The 23,419-nt window shown below is 43.6% G+C and overlaps 1 protein-coding gene across 1 annotated transcript in view; it reads left to right on the top strand.

Annotated features, from left to right (window-relative positions):
• The window catches only part of ACOXL (acyl-CoA oxidase like), a 315,044-nt gene that overhangs the window by 179,515 nt on the left and 112,110 nt on the right, over nucleotides 1-23,419 (top strand). The window contains exon 13 of the mRNA XM_012742778.3: nucleotides 14,202-14,291. Coding sequence (XP_012598232.2) covers nucleotides 14,202-14,291 — 90 coding nt within the window. The remainder of the gene's footprint in view (nucleotides 1-14,201; nucleotides 14,292-23,419) is intronic.

The raw sequence follows: 23,419 nt of genomic DNA, 5'->3' as shown, positions 1-23,419 counted from the left end.
CAGAAATCCCAGAGCGTGGTGGGCTTCTGCCCAGCCCCGAGGGGGACTCAAAGCTCATCCAGAACTGAGTCCTCCAGGACAGTCACTTGAAGGCCACCTCTCCCTGCTGGATGCTGCAGACTGGACTGTTCCCTGGAATAAAATAGGTGGTATCTGTTTCAGTGCTGAGCTTCTCCCTCCAATGCCCTGGACACGTATCTTTCAGAACAGTCCAGTAGGTCAGCCTGACTCAGATCTGATATGGCAGAGGCCACTTTGCTCCTCATCCAGTATCTTAAGAAGAAACCGAGCCAAGAACAATGCTGGCTGGTGCCTGCATTATGTGTAGCAATGAGTCCAGCTGGCCGGGGTTGCATGTGTGAGTGGGACAGGGGTGAGTGGGGCTTCACCATGACGCCAAGGAACCGGTGACAGGCGGAAGGAGTTCAAGGTCCAAGGCAGGGTCTGGAAAACCTCCTGAGAAGGATCTGTCTGGGGCCCAAGGGTTGACATAGCCCCCCTAAGTAGAAAGGCCTGCTCAGTGGTTGCTATGACAACGTCATCAGCCAGACTCTTTGCTTAGCTCCATCCTCATTTTTTTTCAGTTCTATTTTTTAATTTTTTTCCCAACATATTATGGGGGTACAAATGTTAAGGTTACATATATTTCCCTTGCCCTCTCTCCTCTCTTGAGTCAGAGCTTGAAGCGTGTCCATCCCACAGTTGGTGCGCATCATACTCATTATGTATGTATATGTCCATCCCTTCCCCCACTACCTGCCCGACACCGGATAGATGTTATTCCTGTATGTCCACTTAGGTGTTGATCAATTAATACCAATTTGCTGGTGAGTACATGTGGTGCTTATTTTTCCATTCTTGGGATACTTCACTTAATAGAATGAGTTCCAGCTCTATCCAGGAACATACAAGAGGTGCTATATCCCTGCTGTTTCTTATAGCTGAATAGTACTCCATGGTATACATATACCACATTTTATTAATCCACTCATGTATTGATGGGCACTTCGGTTGTTTCCACATCTTTGCAATTGTGAATTGTGCTGCTATAAACATTCGAGTGCATTTTTCTAGGGTACCACCTGGCTTCTTTCCAATTCCCTCCCTTTCCATCTCATCAGTCAGAGATCCATTTTTCTAGAAGGGTTGAGGGCCTTCAAGAAGAATCCCAACATTCTGGGCTCTGGATTAAAACCTAGGCTTCTCCTCATCTCTGCTGCTATAACACTGAGCATTATGCTCACAATAACAATGACCTTGTGACTATAAATGATTCAACTTTGAAAGAACTTTGCACTAAGATTAGAGTAATCAGCTCTTATTTTCTGAAAGAAGTTTTCATTTCTAACTCCCTGACAATTCTCAGAGCCACTGCTAGATAAAGTGCTGGAGGCCTATTCGTGTTGCCACCTTAGGTCCTACAACAGTGCTGTGAGTAGGAATTATTATCTTTATGGCTTTCCCATGGATGGAAGAGCTAAAACCAGAGGTGAGATGTAATTTATCCAGATCTAGCAAAAGGCAGAGGCAAAGGTTCTAATTCAGGCCTCTAAATGCAAGGCTATTGTCCCTAATTTGGGACCTTGCCCTTTTTTTTTTTTTGGCACTGTTAGGGGTGATAACTTTGTTCACTGGCCCTCTGGGTTCTGTCTTAATGAATGTTCTACACTTAACCCTCATTTAACATAATCTATGGCTTTTAAACAAATCTGTGTCTTCTGCTGTTAATCTGTGGTCCCTGGAAAAAAATTGCTCCCCAGTGAGCAAGTCTGTATGTCATCTTTGTGAGTGTCTTATGTTAGCAGGTCCTATCTTGTCAGGCAAATTAGTGGGAGAGAGTAGCAGGCAGTAAAATTGACCCTTACCAGTGACCTGATAAAGAAAAGAGAGATTGCCAGAATGACCCAAGGATAATCTATTTTATTGGCAAAATTCCTTTGGAAGTCTCAGCCCAAACTTCTTAAGGGCATAAACAAGGCCATTATAAATTTCGTACGCAGTGGACAGCATCCAGATCTGTGAGACAGTAATGGAGAGAGCTGGCGTCAATCCTGGGCCAATTTGCCAAATTCTGAATCTACTGTATATTGTTTATCATTCTCATTTTACCCTCCCTTGAGACGGTTCATAGCTCTCCAGAAGGATTCGCCCCATATCACAGAAGGAAAACAAGGAGGAGGAGGGAGATGAAGCTTCGCAAGTGGACTTCTGAATTTGTAATCAGCTTGGTTAAGATTCTCTTGGATGCAAATAAAGAAAGGCCCATTATAAACCTACTCAAGCCAGAAAGGAGGAAAATCCATCCAAGAAAGGGGAGAGAGGGAGAATGTTCTGGAATTGAGGTCTCTTGAGCTGGGCAGGGGTCTGGATTCCAGGCGTCTCTGCTGGAGATGTCTCGTCTCTTGGGACCCGTGGTCTCGGCCTTTGCGTCTGTTGGTTTCCACCCGTTCCCCTTGCTCGTCTCTGCATCTGCGACTGCCCCTTGGCTGTGGAATTGATGGCATCTCCTCTCTGGCTACACTCTGAGATGGTGTCTGGTGGATCCAATGTTGAATTCCCAACTCGATTTGAGCTGGAGTCTTTCCCAACTCAGTCATTTTTGGTTAGGGACTGGGCCCATGCGTCGCGAACATGCCTGCTGGTGCCATGTCTCTGGGTGCTGAGATAGCGCCCGGAGCATAGTAGCTGAACAGGTACCTATGACGACATGTAAGATAGCTTCTAAAATATTTTCTGAATAGCATTTTGTAGTTGGTGTATAAAAATGGAGTTTAGTTTTGCATGTTCGTTTTATATCCTACAACCTTGTTAAATTTTCATATTATTTCTTTTTTTTGAGACAGAGTCTCACTTTGTTGCCCAGGCTAGAGTGAGTGCCGTGGCGTCAGCCTGGCTCACAGCAACCTCAAACTCCTGGGCTCGAGCAATCCTACTGCCTCAGCCTCCTGAGTAGCTGGGACTACAGGCATGCGCCACCATGCCCGGCTAATTTTTTTTGTATATATATTTTTCAGTTGGTCAATTAATTTCTTTCTATTTTTAGTAGAGACGGGGTCTCGCTCAGGCTGGTTTCGAACTCCCGACCTTGAGCAATGCACCCGCCTCGGCCTCCCAGAGTGCTAGGATTACAGGCGTGAGCCACCACGCCCAGCCTAAATTTTCATATTAATGCTAATAATCTGGATAATAGTTTTTTTGGGTTTCCTATGAAGACAGTCATATCATCTATGAAAAATGCTAGCTTTGTTTCCTTTACAATTTTTTACATTTGTTTCTTCGTCTGTATTATTGAAGTGGCAAGAACCTCCAGTGCAGTGGTTCAAAGAAGTGGTTGATAACAGGCACCTGTATTTTATTCTTGACTTTAAAGGGAGTGTGGTTCACTGTTTCACCGTTAAGGATATTATTTGGTGTGGGTATTTTGAAGACATTCTTTATCATGTTAAGGAAAGTCTGTTTTACCCTAAGTTATAGAGTCTTGGGTGTGCATGTGTTCATCTTTTTGGGTTGGTTTTAAAATTTGAACATATTTGAATTTTATGGAATTATTTATGTGGTTTTGTTTTATTGAGACAATTGTACCTTTTCTTCCCTTTAATCTGTTAATGTTGTGAATTTACATTAACAAATTTTCTACTATTAACAAATTGGGGGTATATACAATTTCATCATGGTGTGTGTGTGTGTGTGTGTGTGTGTGTGTGTGTTTATCACATTGCTGATTTTGTTTGCTGATATTTGTTTAATATTTTCCCATCTGCAATGATGAGGGCTGATGGCCTTTCTAGGACCACCCATATCTAGTTTAGATATCTGAGTTGTACCACCCTCACTAAATGACTTGGGGGTGTTCCTTCTTTTTCTGTTCTCTGGAAGATTTTGTACAGAACTGAATTATCTGTTCCTTGACTATTTGCTACAAATAACTGTAAGGCTAAACAGGTCTTGTAGTTTCTTTCTGAGAACATTTAAAATTATTCATTCTGTTTCTTTAGTGCTTATAAGCTATTCAGATTTTCTTTTTTTTTTTTTTACAGTTTAGCCTCTACAAACTGAACTATTCAGATTTTCTATTCCTTTTTGTGTCTATTTTGATAATTTGTATTTTTCTAGTAATTTGTCCATTTCTTCTTAGTTTTAAAATTTGTCAGCTGAAGTTCATGATACCCTTTTATCTTTTCAATTCCTGCTGTATCTGTAGCCCCTTTGCCATCTCTGATATTGTTTGTTTTCCCCACCCTCCTTACTTCTTGATCTATTTTTGTTTTTTGTGTTTTTTTTTTTTCCAAATAATAAACTTTTGGCTCTGTTGATCCTTTCCACTGTACCGGGTTTTTCTGTTTCACTGAGTTTTCTCTTTAGTACTTGTCCCCTTCTACTTTCTTTGGTTTCTTCTCCTGCTCATTCCTATAGTATCTTAATTTGAATATTATTATTTTCTCCATTTCTCTTTCTATATTATAAACATTTAAAGCTGTAACTTTTCTTTTTAAATACTGCTCTGTCTGTATCAGCCATGATTTGATATGTGAGATTTTTAGTTTATTGATTCTAAGTTTATTTTAATTTTCATGATCACTTATTGCACCCATGAATTAGTTTAGTGTGTTTTGCAGTTTCCTAATGTTTAGTATTTTAAAGTAATAATAATAATAATAGCCAACATTTGTTGAATTCTTACTATGTGTCAGGCACTAGTCTTCACACTTTGCATTGATTAACACAAATTCTCACAACAACCCTGCAAAGTAGGTTCTGACCCCAATATTTTGTATGTGGAAAATGAGACACCAAGGGTTTAAGCAGTCTACCCAGGATCATCACATAGTTCCTCAGGTGGCAGAGCCAAGCTTCAGACCCAGGTGGTTTGGCTAGGGAGTAAAACTACTGTACAATGTTGACTTTTTAGTTACTGTTCATGGTGTTGTTATAATAATAATAGTTGTTGTTATATTGCTTTTTCCACTTAATTCCAACACAGGCAGAGAAAATGGCCAGCACAATATAGATTTTTTTAAAATCTATTATGGCCTACCCTGTGGCTGAGAGCATCGTTAGTTTCCATGTGAGATGCAGTGTTTCAAATATGACCAATAGATCAAGTTTATCTATGGCTTTATTCAAATATTCCCTCTTCTTCCTGGGGTTTTGGTATCTCTGATCTGTCAATTATTGAGAGATGTGTGCCAAAATCTTCCACTGTTAACTATAGATTTGTCAGTGTCTCCTTGTAATTCTACCAACTTCAGTCTTATTATTTTGCAGTTGTGTTGTTATTAGAAGTCTGCAAGTTTAGAATTGTTATATTTCCCTAATGAACTGAATCTTTGATCCTTATGTGATGATTCCTTTTGTCTCTAGTAATGCCTTAAAATGCATTTTGTCCAATAATAATATAAAGACAAAAATTCCCACTTGGTTGGTATTTACCTGTTACATCCTTATACTATCAGCTTTCTGTTTATTCTGTTTCATTTATTTTTCTTGTAAACAACATTTGTTTGTTCTTAAAATTCAGTTTACCTCAACAACCTGATTTTTACTTGTTTAGTCTAAATATTTATTGTCATTGCTGATATATTTGAATTCATGTCTTCCATCTTATGCTTTTTTATTTGTTGCATCTTATCTCTGATTGGACTTAATAACTTTCAAATTTATCGTGTTTTTTCCCCTTTCCATTTGTCCCTCTCCTTTTGTAGTCACCCTGGCAATTTTAACATGCACATTTAACTTACAAAGTCTAAAGTTAGGTATCACCTTTCTTTTCTCCCAACAATGCAATAGCACACATTGCCTTACCTGTTCACCAGCTCCCACCCTTTTGTCCACTACTTCAGTACTGTGTTTTTAACCCCACAGATCAGCCATTGTGTTATCGTTGCATAGAGCCAGTGTTTCTTCAGACTTAACAACTTTTACCAATTTCTTTGTTCACAAGTCCTTCTTGCATCTCTTTAGTCCTTTTCCTTGTTCCTGGAGTACTTTCTTCTAAATACCATTTAGTGTGGGTCTGTGATTCCTATTTGTCTGAATGTCTTCATTTCATGCTCAATAGAGAAAGGTTAAGTACTGTTAGGTACAGAATTCATAGTTGCCTGTGGTTTTTTTCTTAGCACTTACATTTTTACTATGACTCCAGATTCTCTTGTTATTGCTAAGAAATAAGCTGTCTGTTTGTAATTTTTTATAGCAATCTATTTTTTTCTCTCTGCTTCTTTCAAGATATTTTATTTGTTTTGGTGATCTGTGGTTTCACCACAAAGTGTATAAGTATGAATTTAGTTTTGTTTTTCCTCTTTGGGCTTGGTTGAACTTGATGAATGTGTGGATTGGTGTCACTCAACAATTCTGGAAAGTTTTAGACCATTGTCATTTTGAATATTGCTTATCCATGTTCCTTCTTTATCTCCTTCTGGGTGTGTTATGCTAATGTCAGTATCTGCTGCCTGTGCAGTTTTGAGTCTGCTGGTTGTTATCTCTTCTGATTGTCCTTCATTTCCTATTGTATTTGTGATTTTTATTTTATTTTATTTTATTTCATTTCATTTTTTGAGCTCATTATTTTTGGAATTTTATGGTAGTTCTTTCAGGCCAGAGAGGGCCTATGTTTGCTTTGCAGGTACCTGGAGATTACCACCCAGGGTCACTTGAAATTGACTCCCCTCCTCGGAGGTTCAAGGGCCTCCTAGGAAGTGTGGATTCTGGCCCCAGAGCCACAGTTGGAAATTCTAAAGAGAGATATTTTCCCCCGTCTGCCCAGCTGGGGCTGAGACTAGTAAATTTTCTCATATTGCCTTCTTGCGTGGGTAATGATGTTTGCTTATTTCACCCATAGTAGACATCATTTTTCAGAGGGCCAGGTTTATGTAGATGTCTTCAGATAATTTGTTACCGGGCCTCAACACCTATTAACCTCTTTGAAGCCGTGTCTCTCATTGTGTTCGGTGTCAAGAGTATTTTTCTCTGTTTGCCTAAGTAAACATTCAAAATGATTTTTAAAGAATACTTAATAAAGCATATTTTCATTCTTTTAAAAAGAATATCTAATTTTCCATATTGCCAGAGCGTGATGTCCCAAGCAAACCTGGTCTCCCCTCCTCCACACCACCTGAGCTGCTTTTGTCAAGTCACTGCGGGTTCCTGGTGACCCAGGGCACAGGACTGTTCTTGGCCCTCACCTGCCTGAGCGTTCAGCAGCACGCATTGCTGCAGATGTTCCCGCCTGGACACGCCTGCGCTCTGCTTTCAGGACACCAGCTCTTCTCTTGCTCGCCACTTGCCTTCATGGTCTCCTCTGCCTGTGTCCTTCCACCTGGTCTCTCCAGGTTTGCACTGTCCAGCACGTGACCCTGGGCCTCTCCCCTCTGTATCTGTGCTTCTCCAGTGCTCTGCCCCTTCCCGAGGTTTTAAATATACTACCTCTGTGGTGAGGATGCTGTAGTTTCTATTTCCATCCCAGACATCTCACATCTCCAGATTCTTGTATCTAACTTTCCTTTTGACTGGCCCGCTGGGATGCTTCCCCCATTCTTCTACCTGACATTTACAGATTGTCAACATTGGATCTTTCCCCATAGACAGACTCCTCCTCCATAGACAGGGCCCTCCAAACAGCCAACGCCACCCTGTCACTTGCTAGTCACAGGCCACCTCCCTCTTTTGCATGAATACCCAGCCCCTTGCCCAGCCCTCCACCCACACCCCCAGCCCCACCCCACCAGCTGGCCCCTCTCTCTCTTTCTCTCTCTCTTTCTCTCTCTCTCTCTCTCTCTCTCTCTCTCTCTCTCTCACCACTTATGGTCTGTGCTCTGTTTAGAAGCTAGAGTCATCTTTTAAAAGCACAAGTCATCTTACCCCAAGGCTTAGAATTTATTTTTAACTTTACATTGCACTTAAACTAACATAAAATGAATCCCCAAGATGCTCCTGAAGCTGCAAGTGATTTGACCCCTGTCTGCCCCCAGCTTTCTCTTGGGCCACTCTCCTTCCCCGCCACCTGCAGCCCAGCCTTGCTCTGTGCCCCTCCATGCCTCAGGAGTCTGCACATGCAGCACCCTCAGCCCCGTTCCTAGCTTGGCTAAATTCCCTCCTCTAAGGTTCCAAGTTAAACAAGTCCTTCTAAAAACTTTCTGTGGCATCCAGGTTGGAGGATGTCTCTCTTGCTATTTTTTCTCACAGGAACCCCAATCTTTTCCTTTCTAGAACTTGCCATAGACTTTGAATTACCTGTTTTTTTTGTTTTTTTTTGTCTACCTGACCAGTGCATTTCTCTTTCATGAGGATGGGGCCATGTCTGTGGTTCACCATGGGGCAGGTTAGTGCCTGAGATGTAGGGAGCTGTGGTGTGCATTTGGGGACAAGATCCATGAGGAATTCCCTCCCACACACTCTCCCCAGGTCATAAATCCTGGGAGTGCAGGACAAGAGCAACGGGGTCACACGAAAGCAACAGGGTCCATCATTTCTGCTGGACCCTGAACTCTGGATGAGAAGACCCAGCCCAGGTCTTGGCTGCTGTAGGAGGTGTTGCAGCGAATCTCTACACACCCAGTTCCCCATGTATCCGGTCCTCCACCGCCGGGGCTGGGGCAGGTGCAGGTGCACAGGTAGAAAGTTTATACAGCTCTAAGACCCACTCCCTCCTGGTCGGTGGGTTAGTGTCTATATTTTTAATTGGCCCTCCCCTAACAAATAAGATTGCTTTCATCTGTTTCTTCTTCCTCGCATTAACAAAATTTGCCCTCAATTTGTTTAGAAAGGAGGAAGAAAGCCTGTTCCTAATTTGTTCTGATACATTTATTAAATGTAATCATACAGTAAAAAAAAAAATCAGCAATGTTAAAAACAGCAGGAAAATATTAAACTTTCCATGTACAAAGTTGGAATCATAAAACATGTTTTGTGGGGAATCTCACTGAAAGGGGACATGACCTTAATGACACTCACAATTAGTCGCTAAGAGGCTCGATGCAACGCAGAAGGCAGAGAGCAGAGTGACTCGGGGACCCAGCTCACTCCCTCTTCACATCCTGGACTTGGGCTGTGTCGCCCTCAGAGGATCCTGCTGGCTTTGCAGCGTGAGTGTAGAGTTCCCTCTGCCTATTCCGCTTTTCTTTCTTACTTTCTTTCCTAGGAGTAAAGTCAGCTCCTGGAAAATATTACTCACTTTTTTTTCTGGATGAAACCTGTTTCTTTCCCCCTACCATGTCCCCACCTCAGCAAGAATATACAAGTCCATGCTCCCCCCCCCCCTCCACTCGGGAGTCCAATGTGGAAAGACGAAAAAATTCATTTTGTAATAAAAACCTCAGGTGCTGTTGAGTGCCTGGAGGTGATGGTGTGGAAAACGATTTCCTCAGACTCCAAAAGATTCGTTCACGTTGGAGACGCAGTTGACATTGGTTTGCTCTGGTCAGGAACAAGCCGGACTTGAGGGGACACCTCAGACACGCACTGTATCGGCCCGCCAGGGCTGCCAGACAAAGTGCCGTGGACTGGGTGGCTCAAACAGCGGAAATTAAAGTTCCCACAACTCTGGAGGCTGGACGTCTGAGACCACGGCGCGGCAGGGTTGGTGCCTTCCGAAGCCTGTCTCCTCGGCTTGTAGGTGGCCGTGTCCTGCCTGTGTCTGCAGTGGTCATCCTCGGCGTGTGTCTGTGTCCTGCTCTCCTTATATTATAAGGACATCAGTCATATTGGCTTAGGGCCACTGATTGCCTCCTTTAATCGTAATTACCTCTTTAAAGGGCCTATTTCCCAATACAGCCACGTCCTGAGGTGCTGGGGTTTAGGGCTTCAGCCTGTGAACGTCGAGGGGACACGATCCAGCCTGCACCATACGCGCTCATGCTCTCTGTGCTGTTTGTACAGGCTTCTCCAAAGCACACTTTTAGTTTTAATTTGAGCTATGCTGAGGGCCACCTGACCAGGCCCTGCAGTGGAGAGATTCCCAACAGAGCCCTGGGGAGATCCGGCCGTCCTGGCTGTTAGGGCCATCGGTGAGCAGAGCTGTCCGTCGCCATTGGAAGAACCGCGGCTGTTTGGAGCCCCTCACGCCATAACCAGCGCCACCTCAGCTGAGGAGGGCGGGCATGTGCTTTGGGGGAGCCGAAGCCCGAGAATCGCGTGTGAGGTGGCACGCTTCCTGCTGAGTGGGCACCTGTGGCCCCCCAGTTACAGCCGCGACCGTCCTGAGGCTTCCAGAAAGGAGGCGGATCCCAGGGCAGCGAGGGAGCCCGAGGCTGGCAGTGGGAGGGAAAACGCCCCGCGGCAGGGGTGGGAGTGGAGAACTTGACGTGCAGCCACGGTTGTTTCCCCAGAATACTTCAGCTCCCTCTGGACGACACCATGGGAAGGGTGTGTCCCTTGGCACTCGGTGGCACTAAGGAGGCAGAAGCAGGTTCTCACCGAGGCTGTTTCCCTCCGGGGAGATGCACTCGAGAGGAGAAAGCATGGCAACCGCACGACTCCCTGCAGCATGGTCCCTCCCCCGCCCCGGGCCCAACAGGTCTTTTCCACCTGAGGCAAAAGTGGACTCAGTCCAGACACCTCATCCTGGCTCACCCAGGCCTGGCTCAGGGCCTTACCCAGGGCTTGGAGAAGATGATGGAGAGTTAATCAAGGATCAGGATCGCAGGGTGCTCAGCATGGCTCTGCTGCTCAGCCTTCTCTTCTGAACCTGCAGCCACAGCCCTGCCAGCACCATGAGCCCCAGGCAGGGGGCTGTCAGCTCCCGCCCAGCGCCCCCGGGTCATGTTCTCCAGCCCTGTGACTCCAGCTCGCTGGGTGTCATGCAGCTATTGCAGGCGCCCTCTGACTTCTTGTGTCCTGGGCACTTGCTCAAGGCCCTTTAAGTGCAGAGTTTTTTCTGACCACGAGATACCTAGGGAAGGTGCAGAGTCTCGGTCCCTTGTTTCCTCCTCTGCCTCACCCCCCTGAAAAGAGCTGATCGCTGATTGTGGCCAGGGCCCAGGAAAGGCTCCTTCCTTCCCCCTCGCCCGGGACTCTTTGTCCTGCCGTGCCTGTCCTGGTCTTTGTGAGGGCTGGCCACCTCCACATCCTCTGGGAGAGCTGTGCCACCTCTAGTTTGGGCCACCCTCCCCATGGGAATCAGGGGTGCCAGGACACTGCCCGGCAGCGCCGCTACCATACGGCACCCAGGCTGCAGGAGCTGGGCGGGTTTGCATGAGCCATTCTGCACCTGCTCTTCCTGCAGCCGGGCTGCGCTGCCGTTAGCCGTGTTCAGCCAGCTTTCAGAGCACCGTGAGTGAGTGCGAGCCCACATGGGCTGTGTCTGCCCTGCCTCCAGGGTCTCGGTGGGGCCCCTCCTTGCTGTATTCTATCTCTGGTCAGAATTCCCAGCACAGGGAGCAGCTCTGAACCTTGTGTCTTAAACGGCTGCCTCACCAGCCACCTTCATGTTCCGTCTTCTTACCTTGATTTATTTTTTTCTAGCATATCGTTCTCCTATAATTATATGTCAGTGCCATCATCTACTTTTGAAAATTTTTTTTTACTGCCTGTCTGCCCCTTCTAGACTGTAAGCCCAAGAAGGCATGGTCTTTATCCCATTGTCTGTTGCATCCCCAGCATGAAAACTGGGCCTGGACTGTAGGAGCAAAGTCCAGTATTTGCTGCTGAATGGATGTCAGCTTGCGCGTGAGTGGCAGATTGGGGTTGAAGCCCTGCGCCCTCTAACTCAATGCTCAGTCAGGTGCACTCTTCTCTTCAGCAAGGCGGGCAGGTAGCTGGACAGACAGAGGAATATGTGAGTGAATGGAGAGGCCAGGAGATAAGCATTGCATGCCACCTGGATCGCACCACCAGCCCTGTCCTGGGTGGGCACTCTGAGAGGGAACACAGAGATCAAATGCGGTGGACATGGGATATAACGCAGAGCCCCACGGCCAGGGCTGAGCGGCATTCCAGAGTCAAAGTTGGGCATCATCTAAAGGCCGGAGTGGCACGAGGGGGTGTCGATACATCCTTGGTGATTTCAGGAGATGGGAAGTAATTTGCCAACCACAGCTGTCCCCCCACCACCCTTGAAACGATTGGACTTTGGTTTTTCTCGTTGCTGTTTCATTTTCAGTTGCCTGCGAGCTCTTTGAGGGCCGCAAGCCTTGTTACCTTAGTTCTCGAGGGCCATGGCGAGTCCAGCATCAACATGCAGTTTTACTTGACTTTAGAATTAGAAGTGGAGTTTAAAGCTGAGTTTCTGAGTTTCTCTCCACATAGGAGAGAAATAAATTATATTGCATTTGAAGAAACATCTGTATGTTCACAGGACTCCATTGCCTGTTCTCTGAGAGACTATTAGTATCTGTTTGCTGGTTCTTCCCTTTGAGTACGTCATCCCTCTGGCTGTGTAGTTTCCAGCACAGGGTGAGAACGAGTTTAAAAGGAACTGTTGCCCTCTTCCCCACGGGAAGAGACCACAGCAAAATGTGCAGGAAAAAAAGTGCTTTATTTCTTTAATATTATTATAATATTTTGAGTGCTCAGCAGCTGTGCTGCCTAGGTTTAACTGCTTCTTCTCAACACTGAGGTGGTGTATTTAGTGTTAATTAGTTTTAGTTTAGTTTTTTCCACACCAGAACTTGAGCGATGATTCAAGAACATTCCAACACAGTCCCTGAATCTCACTTTCTTCATCTATAAAATGGGGTAATGCCTACCTCACAGGGCTGCTGTGAGGATGAAAAGGATTGAGTGAGATAAATTAAGTTTGTATAAAGCCCCAGCACAGTATCTGGCTTGTAGTGGGCACTTGATATATGGTAGAATTAGAAGGATGAAAGTGAGTCAGCTATAGCGTTGTGGAGGGCACTCTGAGGCATGAATACGTTTCTGTCAGAACCGGATTTCACGTGGTTTGTCTATGAAGTGGGTTTAACTCTGTGATGATGGGGTTGGGAGAAATGAACTTCGATTTGGATATGTTATTGATTTATTATCTGTGAATAAAATCACTTTAACCTTATGAAAGTAATTCAGGACTCTGCTGGGTTTGTGGTGATATATTTGCGTCTATGTGCTAACAGTGTCCAGTGGGCTGTGATGCCGAGGGCAAGAGGGGAAGGCGGCCGGGCCCTAGAGGGAGGCCGTCCTGCAGGAGCAGGGCTAACGCTCAAGGTTTGCGAGGCTCTGCAGGCAGCAGGACTCTGCAAGTCCAGGTTCCTGTGACTCCTGTGGCCATTTTCAGAAATGGAGCAGGTTGTCCTAGGCATTAAGGGGCCTGGAGATTGGAGTGTATGACTCCCCGCCGGCCCATGTGGTTTGAAAATTTTAACAGGGGTGAAACTTGTCATTTCTCATTCAGAACTTAGGCGCTAGCTGTAAGCACTCCCGGGAGAAGTAACAGGACAGTTGCTTGTGATCTCTAGGCAAGAGTGATTTGTGGAAGTAGATGCGGACAATGGGAGAGGTTCTGGAGATGTCGTGGGGAGAGCAGTGAGCTGGAGGGAGAGTGGTGCAGGGGCCTTCAGAGGGGAGGGACCCAGGGCCAAACAAAAACAAGCTTTGCTTCCTTCTGTTTTGCTTGGGGTGGAGCCTGCTTTCCCTTGTACTGCTGATCCTCTCATTTGTGCAGCAACACTGGCAACACTTTGAAAACGAGCGGCAGCTTACTGCCATTTGAATAAGGATGTCGGAGAGTTAAAAAAAGAAAAAAAATTAGCTGGAGTGTGAATTTATGATGCTGAGTATTTGATGATATTAAGATATTAAGATGTAGAATGACAATTGGCAATTTAGGATTTTTGTGTTACCTCCCAAGAATTTTTGTAGATATACTTGCTAATTTTCAGAAGGGTTGTGGGGAGGGGGGGCAGGCATCATTCTCCTGCATATGGTAAGTATAATCACTAATATCTTGCCATTTATTAGCATTTATAAGATTTGGAAGAAAGATATAAAAAAAATCAGTATAATGCATTGAAATATTTTAGAGAAATATGACATGACTATTTCTGAATGTTTTTACTACTAGTGAAGGCAAGACTCAAAATAATATTTATGGACCAAAAGCTAATACGAGGGATCTAAATTCTTACAGTGGTTGTCCTGGGTAGGAGAAATATGTTATTTTCTTCTTTTCAATTTTCTGTATATTTTTTTAATTTCAAAGAAAATGTTAGTCCTGTATAATGATGGGATTGCAAATTTAAAATGTGTGTGTGTTTTTTTTTCTGCCATAGGGTTACATGATGGAAAACCGAATCTCAGGCTTAAAGTGTGACACAGATGTGTTTGTCACTTTTGAAGGTGACAATGTTGTTATGCTACAGGTAAGATTCAGGGAATGTTTATTCTTTTTAAACGACATAATTTGCAAGATCAGGAGTTATCCAGAAAGCTGAAGTGTTCCAAATGTTTTATTTTTATCTGATGTCTTTATTGAATTGGCAGGTACTTTCTTGTTAGGCACTTGATATTTGTAGTAGCTGAATGGAGGATTAGATTATTTTCCTCTTAGCTGATCTTTGACATTGAATTATATTTTGGTTTAAGAAACTACTTGTACATATATAGTCAGTTTCTTCTACTGAAAGAGTATGTAAAGCATACAGAATATGAATAGGCAAAAGACATAAAAAGCCCATTTTCAAAAGGAGGATAGCTGATGAGCCTCACTGATGATCAACGAAATGCATATTAGAACATATTGCAGTATTGTTTTCTTTTTTCTATCAAATTGGCTCATGTTCAAACCTTAAACTTGAAGTTTAAAGTTTAAGTATGTTGAAGTCTCAGTGTTGGCGAGGGCACAAGGGGTTCTCTTACATGTTGCTGTTGGACCATGTGTAATTCTACTTCTAGGACGCTATCCTAAGGTAATAATCTTAAATATAGAAAACTTTAAGGCACAAACATTTCATCAGTGCATTATTTATTATAGCAATAATATGGGAATCTAAATTTTCAGCAATAGGAAAATGATTATACTGTATAAATCATATTCTGACCAGTCAGTGGGGAATTATATAGCCTTTACAATTATACTTGCAAAGAGTTCTGTTTATAACAGAAATTTAAAACTTATGATATGGTAAGTAAAAATAATACATGATTATACAGTCTTGCATTGCCTAATGACAGGGATAAGTTCTGAGAAATGTGTTGGGTGATTTTGTCATTGTGTGAACATCAAAGAGTGTACTTACATCCTCTTAGATGATACAGCCTACTACACACCTAGGTTATATGGTATATAGCCTATTGTTTGCTCCTAGATACACACCTGTACAGCATATTACCTTACTGAATACTTTAGGCAATTATAACACAATTTTTATATTTAAGTATTTGTGTATCTAAACATATCTAAGCATAGAAAAAGTAATATGTTGCACTGTGATGTTACGATGGCTACAACCACTATAATGTCACTAGGTGATACGAATTTTTTAGTTTCATTATACTCTTATGGTACTACAGCTGTATATGCGATCCATTATTCACTGAAATGTCATTATGCAGCTCATCACCATATATAGAATGTGATCACAATTTTAGGTTTTTAAAAAAGAATAATAGGGACTTTTGGCCTCCCAAGATGTGATAGCCCCATTGCTCACCAATCCACTCTCTTAATAATTAAACTGTCTGGACATAACATGACAAACATAGGAAGACTCTAAAAGGGGGAACGAGGAAGGCAGCTGCCTAGGGACTTTCGGACTTGAGGAGTGAAACAGCAGTAAGTTCTCTGAATTTCTTTATTGGTGCCTCCTATATACCCCAGACAGGATGTATCCTCTCTAAATCTCTAGCAGGCGCAGACAAAAAATGTCTCTAGTCGAAGGACCAGGATGATGGTGGCCTAACAAGAGAAAACCTTTTTGTCAATATCCATTCTACATCAGACACAACAGAAAAACCTAACCTCCAGCTGCCCCCAACAGTTTCAGCAGGGCCCAGCTGGGAGCTGATCTTCCACCTGACCCTGACCCAAAGAAGTAGGCTGAAGCGGAGGGTAGCACTCCCATTGCCCTGCTTGGTGATGTTGGCTGGGTTGAGTAGGGAGCTAATCTTTCATCCCCATCCTTGTGGAAATAAGTGGTGCTTAGATTCCTCCATTAGAGTAGTGTCAGCAGGGCCCATGGGTGAACCAAGCCTCCACCTCCACCCAGCAGCAACAAGAACCAATGAGGTGCCGTATGGCGGGGGTCATTACCGGTATGATTCAGCCACCCACCCTGAGGTCAGCAGGGGTCCGGTAAGGAGCTGAGTCCCCTGACATCAATTAGACTAAACCGGGAGGTGTGAGTGGGGACCAGTCACCGCTCTATATTCTCCCCACCCCTGGTGTCAGTGGGTCCAGTACAGAGCAGGGCTAGTGGCCACTTTGCTCCTTCCCCTCCCTGCCCCCTCAACCCCTAAAGTGGACATGGTGGGAAGCTGAGCCTCCACCTCACATGGCATCAGTAGGATGAAGAGCTATGAGGTGGGGTAGTTAATACTCTGCTTCCCCCTCCCCTGGTTTTAGCAGGAGCCAGTGAGGAGCTGAGCCTCCACCTCACCCAGCATCAGTGAGGCACAGTGAGGTGGTGGGCACTAGGGCTAGTCGGCACTCTGCTTCACCATTCTGCTACCATGGTGTCGGCAGAGCCAAGAGGGAGCTGAGCTTATACCTTACCCATCTGCAAAAAGGAATCAGTGCTCCTTTTTCACCAGGGGAGATATTGATGGGATTTAGCAGGAAGATGAACATACACATACCCACCTTTTGCTATACTTCAAGATTAAATAGCATCTCATAATATAATATGCAAATACCCTGGATACAATAGAAAAAGCACTTGTATAAAAGAACCAGGAAAATCACAACCTAAATGAGAAAATTAATAGATACTGACACCAAGAGAATCAGATGTTGGATTTATCTGACAAGGATTTTAAAGTGGCTGTCATAAAAGTGCTTCAAAGGTAATTACAAATGCTCTTGAAACAAAGTTTAAAAATGGAAAAATATCAGCAAAGAAATAAAGGAATAAAAAGGGACCAAATGCAAGTTATAGAATTGAAAAATACAAGAACTGAAATAACAAACTTGCATAATGACCCCAATAATAGAGTGGATATGAGAGAGAATGGAATTGGTGAATTTGAAGATGGATTAATAGAATTTATCCAATATGAACAACAGAGAATAAAACAAATGAGCAGAAATGCAGGGATCTGTGGAACAATAACAAAAGAGCTAGCACTTATATTGTCAGTCTCATAAGGAGAGAATTATATTGCTCAACATATGTAGAGGAAATACTTCAGACAAGTATATTTAAAAAGTGAGGAAGATGAAGAGACCTAAATGTAAGTAAAGTTTCTACACTTCACTCAAAGTGGCAAAACATCAATAACACTGACTATGATGAGATATAGGTAGATATAGATTGATGACAGACATATATACAAAATATATATATATGTCAATTTATATATATAAATAAGAAAACTATACAACATCATATTGTGATGTACTGGGAAAAATCCTGATAGAAATGAAAAAAGAAATAGACAAATCAACAATCATATTATACTTAGGAGGCTGAGGCAGGAGGATTGTTTGAGCCCAGGAGTTTGAGGTTGCTGTGAGCTAGGCTGATGCCACAGCACTCTAGCCTGGGCAACAGAACGAGACTCAAACACACACACACACACACACACACACACACACACACACACACACACACACACTCTCACACACACACAATCATATTATAGTTGGAGACTTAAACATATCACTCTCAGCTGTTGCCAGAACTCCTAGAGAGAAAGTCAGGATGGATATGGTAGAACTGAATGATATAACCAACCAACAGGATTTAATTAACATATATAGAACAGGCAGTCCTACAATAGCAGAATACACATGAAAATACACAGAAAAAGCACTTGACAAAATCCAACAAATATTCATGATAAAAACTCTCAGCAAACTAGGAAAGAAGGGAATTTTCTCAACTTAAAAAAGAGCATCTACAAAGATTATTACTAACATCATGTTCAATAGTGGAACATCGAATGCTTTTCCCCCAAGATCAGGAAAAAAAGCACTGTCAGCACTGTTTTTCAATATAGTGCTGGAGTTTCGGCAGTGCAGTAAGGCAAGAAAAATAAATTAAAGATAGAGATTAGAAAGGAAGAAGTAAAAACTGCCCCTATTTGCAGATTACACATTTGTCTACATAAAAAATTTCAAAGAATCTGCAAAAAGAGATGGCTGGGCATGATGGCTCTCACCTGTAATCCGAGCACTTTGGGAGGCCTAGGTAGGAGGATTGCTTGAGGTCAGGAGTTTAAGACAAGTCTGAGTGAGAGTGAGGCCCCATCTCTACAAAAAATAGACACAAATTAGCTGGGTATGCTGCCACACCCCTGTAGTCATAGCTACTCGGGAGGCTGAGGCATGAGGATCACCTAAGCCTAGGAGTTTGAGGTTGCAATGAGTTGTAATGGCGCCACTGCACTCTAGCCAGGGTGACAGAATGAGACTTGTCTCAAAAAATAAAAGAAAAAAGAAAAAGAAAAAAAAGAAAATAAAATATGTAGGTGTGAATCTAACACAGCATGTATAGGGTCTACATGCTGAAAACTATAAAATACTGATGAAAGAGATCAAAGAAGACCTAAACAAATGGAGAGACGTACTGTGTGCATGAACTGGAAGCCTCTGCATAGGAAGGCTGTCACTTCTCCCTTAATTGACCTACAGATTTAATTTAATTCCTGGAAAATCACAGCAAAGTTTTGTGCAGACATGGACAAGCTTATTCTAAATTTTATATGGAAAGGCACAGGACCTAGAGTAGCTAAAGTAAAATTCTGAGAAAGAAGAATCAAGCGAGAGGAGTCACTGCACCCAATGTTAAGGCCCATTCTGTGGCTACGGTAATCAGTACAGTGTGCTACTGGTGAAGAGATAGACACATGGGCAAATGGACCAGAACAGAAAACCCAGAAACGGACCCACGCAAATATGCCCTACTGATTTTTGATGAAGTTGAAAAAGCAATTCAATGGAAGAATTAGTGCTGGAGTAATTGAACACCCACAGGCAATAAAATGAACCTCAACCAAAGTCTCCCTACATTATTAAAAATTTAACTCAAAATAGATTACTGGCTTAAATGGAAAATATACAATTATAAAACTTTTAGAAAAAAGAACTTAGGAGAAAAACCTTGAGACCCAGAGCTAAGGAAAAATTCTTAATCTTGACATCAAAAGCATTAATTCATAAAAGAAATACTTGATTAAACTGGATTTCATCAAAACTAAAAATTTGTGAAAGAACCTATGAAGAGGATGAGAAGACAAGCTACAGACAGGGAGAAGATATTAAATATTTGTAAGTGACACCTCCAACAAAGAACCTGGGTCTAGAATATAGAGAACTATCAAGACTCAACAGTGAAAACAATCCAACTAGAAAGTGGTCAAAAAACATGAACAGACATTTCACTAACGAAGATAAGCTAATGGCAAATAAGCAGGTGAAAATATGTATGTCATTTTAATCATTATGGGAATGCAAATTAAAACTCCTACGAGATATCACTACACTCCTATCAGAATGGCTAAAATAAATAAATATTAATAATGTATAATGCTGACAAGGAGAGAACCTGGATCACTCATACATTACTGTTGGATATATAAAATGTTACAGCCACTCTAGAAAAAAGTATAGATATTTCTTAGAAAGCTAAACATGTGTTTACTGTACAGCCCAGCAATTACACTCTTGGGTATTTACTCCCTGAGAAATGAAAAGTTACATTCACACAAAACATGCGAATGTTCATAGCTCCTTTATTCATAATAGCCTGAAAGTGGAAACAACCCAAGTGTCCTTCAGTAGGTGAATGCTTCAAGAAACCATGGTGCATCCATACCGTAGACTACTACAGAGTAGTAAAAAACAAGGAACTGTTGATACCACAACAACTTGGATATTGAGTTAAAGAAACCAATCTTAAAAGGCTACATACTGTAGGGTTCCATTTATACACCATTCTTGAAATGACAAAATTGTAACAATGGAGATCAGCTCAGTGTTGCCAGGAGTGATGGACAGAAAAGAGAGGGAAGTGGATGTGGCCATGAAAAGGTAGCCTGCAGGGCCCTGTGAAGGAACTGTTCTGCATCCTCACTGTGGCAGTGGTCACACAAATCTACGCATATGATAAAATTGCATAGAACTAAACACACACACATGTGCCTACACACACAAGTGACTGCATGTTAAACTGGTGAAAACTAAATAAATTCTGTGGATTGTACCAACATCATTTTCCCTGGTTGGGATGCTGTTAAATGTTACGCGAAGTGTTACGTCTAGGAGCAACTGGGTAAAGGGTGTGCATGAGATCTCCAAATTACTTCTTACAGCTGCGTTATTACAATTGCATTCTTGCAAATGAATCTACAATTATATCAAAAAAATTAGAAAAGAGGAAATAAAACAAAAATCTATGCATGTATAAGTTTAGTAAGAAATACAGCAAAATATTGGTATCTCTATGTTGTAAGGGCTCTGGGTGAAAGAATAGTGTTTCCATTTTTATGTATTTTTAGAATATGTTATAATGAGGGTGGCTGATTTTTATAATGGAAGAATTGCTTACCTAAAGAGTAATTCAGACATGTAAGAACAATCTACAGGTATCAGCACAGTCCATTGAGAAGTAAAGTATTTCGTGGTACTCAGTGGCAGATCTCCTTTCCTTATTATTCTAGCTTTTAGAGATATCTATAGTAAAGCAAATTATTTGGGGGGGAATTAAGACTTGCAATTTAACTTGGGCTAGGTTAAAACTTGTCTGTTCTTTGGTCTCCCTCCTGCCTAAATATTGTAACAAAACCACTTCTTAAGAATATTTAGTAATTTAGACATTCCACTAATTCACATTCCACTAATTCACATCTCAGCTGGTGATCCAAGTGTGTGAAGTTTTTTTGACAACTTTCTCGTTGGGAGTATATTTTAAACTTCAACATGTTTTTCCACATCGCTTGACCCTGAAGTTGTGATTTAGTGTTTTAATTGCAAACTCCCATTTGTGGGCTTTATGGAAAGGCTGTTTAATTTGTGATGGGAGTGGTCACAGTTTCTAACTGTGAACAAAAGTGGAAGCGTGGAGAGAAACAGGGCCTCCTTCTGTGTATCATGTGAGCAGGAGATGGGAATGGAAGTAGGAGCTCTGGACCACAGACAGCAGTGGCATGCAGGGACGCCGGGCTGCAGGGAGCCTGAGTGCCTGGCAGGGAGGATGGTCACCACCACCAAGAGCGGAGCAGCACCCAGTGCACTGAGAACACATATAGGTGCCCCATGGCTGAGGCTGAGGAAGGAACCAGGGGATGACCCAGTTTCCTAGTCTGCTAAGGAGATAACCAGAGACTTGAGTCCAGACTGTGTAAGCCTTGTTTGGCCATTTTGCCAGACAACTATCTTCCAGACATATACTGGAAAAATGCTACCTTAAACCATGATGCAGCTGGAAACACTTCTTGTATAAGTGGTGTGTGTTGGGGGTCACCAAGAGCACCCCCAGGATGGATGATTCACTAGGAGAACTCAAAGGACTGGACATATAGTTGCACTCTTGGCTATTATTTATTACAGCAAAATCACATGTAAAAATACATACATACAGACATATCCCACACATCTCTCTCTCTGTATGTTTCTCTCTCTCTCTCACTCACACACACACACATCACACATCCACATTGCTCTTTCTCTCACCACCCTATCCCCCCAACAAACACAAAATGAAAAATCAGCAAAGGGAAAAGGCACATGGACTGAAGTCTAGAGGAAACCAACAGCAAGTTTCCAAGAGTCCTCTCTCCATGGTGCCATGCGGGACATGCTTAATTCCCCCCAGCAACAAATTGTGACAATACCGTGACATGTTGTTTACCAGGGATGCTCGGTGGACACTCAGCATCCAAGGTTTTTACTGGGGGCTGGTCAGGTAGGCACCCTCTGCCTCTGCCTGGGACGTATCAGATGTCAGACTTTCAGAAGGAAAGCAGGTGTTCAGCACAAACTACCTGGCTTGCACACACGGTTCGGGCACAGTGAGCACCTTATCAGTGAGGGAGTGGTGGGAACCCTCCCCCCATCCCGGTTCCGGAGGATGGCAGCCAAGGGGAGCAGTCTCGGGCCTGCCGTGTTAACTTTTTTGTGCACATGCTGCCCTGTGATAAGGCTTGTGCCCTTCCTGACTGTGCTGCTAAGCAGAGGGAAGATAAAGCGTGGTGGTGGCTGCCGGGGAAGCAACGCCAGGGCGTCCAGAATTAGAGGGAAAGCAGGGGGCACGCAGACCTTGCAGCACAAGTAGGACTGGACCCCGAGGGGAGGACTTCGGGTTGAGGGTGGCGATGTGGGCACCCACGCTGATGCTCCTCCCTCTTCAAATCCTACTGAAATGACTAGAAGGAATAATAAAAGGGAATAGTCTGCAAGGACACGGACAGTGGGAGAGGAGCCATCAGACGACCAATTTCTGGAGAATGGAAAGCACGGCCTGAAATTGGGATGAGATGGATGGGTTAACCAGCTGTGGTCTGACTGTTTGTGTCCCCCCACAATTCATGTGTTGAAACCTAATCCCCAAGGTGATTGTCTTAGGAGATGGGGCCTTTGGGAGGTGATTAGGTCATGAGGGCTCTGCCCTCCCGGCTGGGGTTAGTGCCTTATGAAAGAGAGCTGCCTGGCCTCTTGCACCGTGTGCGGACACAGCGAGAAGGTGCCATCTGTGAACCGGGAAGTGGGCCCTCACCAGACACTGGGTCTGCCAGCACCTTGATCTTGGACTTCTCAGCTTCCAGAACCGTGAGAAATAAGTTTGTGTTCTTTATAAGCCAGCCACTTTAAGGTATTTTATTAGCAGCCTGAGCTGACCAAGACAGAAGCTGAGTGGACACAGCCAGAGGGTGAACGTGTTTCTCCTGCACGGCTCTGGAGGGACACTGGGTCACAGGCACTGGGAGCGGGAGAGGCATTTGGGCAGAGTCAGGTGTTTCCATAAAGGTCTGCCTATTAGCGGGACGGCCAGCTTCCCAAATCAGAGCACCTGACCACAGCAATGGCATCTGCCACAGCTCCAGAAACCTGCTCTGGGAAGAAAGCTTAACCGCCTGTGTGGGGAGAGCTTGGTCCCCAGGGGTGAGAGACCGAGACCCCTGAGCACACGGTTTAGTGCTGGGGAAGGGGGGTCAGCCTGCATGCTTGCCGTTGGTCAACACACACCCCTGTGCTGGAATCCTGTCAGTGGACACGCTGTGGGTTGGACCCAGAGTTCCTGGCTGCCGGGCATCCGGGGTGATGCCTACGTGATGACAGGCGGGGGTGCTGGTTGCCTGCATTGGGCCACGAGGCCTCATCCTTGCGTGTTGG

The sequence above is a fragment of the Microcebus murinus genome, chromosome 3 (genome assembly GCF_040939455.1).
Source record: "Microcebus murinus isolate Inina chromosome 3, M.murinus_Inina_mat1.0, whole genome shotgun sequence".
In the NCBI taxonomy this organism is placed as follows: domain Eukaryota; kingdom Metazoa; phylum Chordata; class Mammalia; order Primates; family Cheirogaleidae; genus Microcebus; species Microcebus murinus.
The sequence above is the reverse complement of the archived record's forward strand: the minus strand, read 5'-3'. Positions and strand labels throughout refer to the sequence as shown.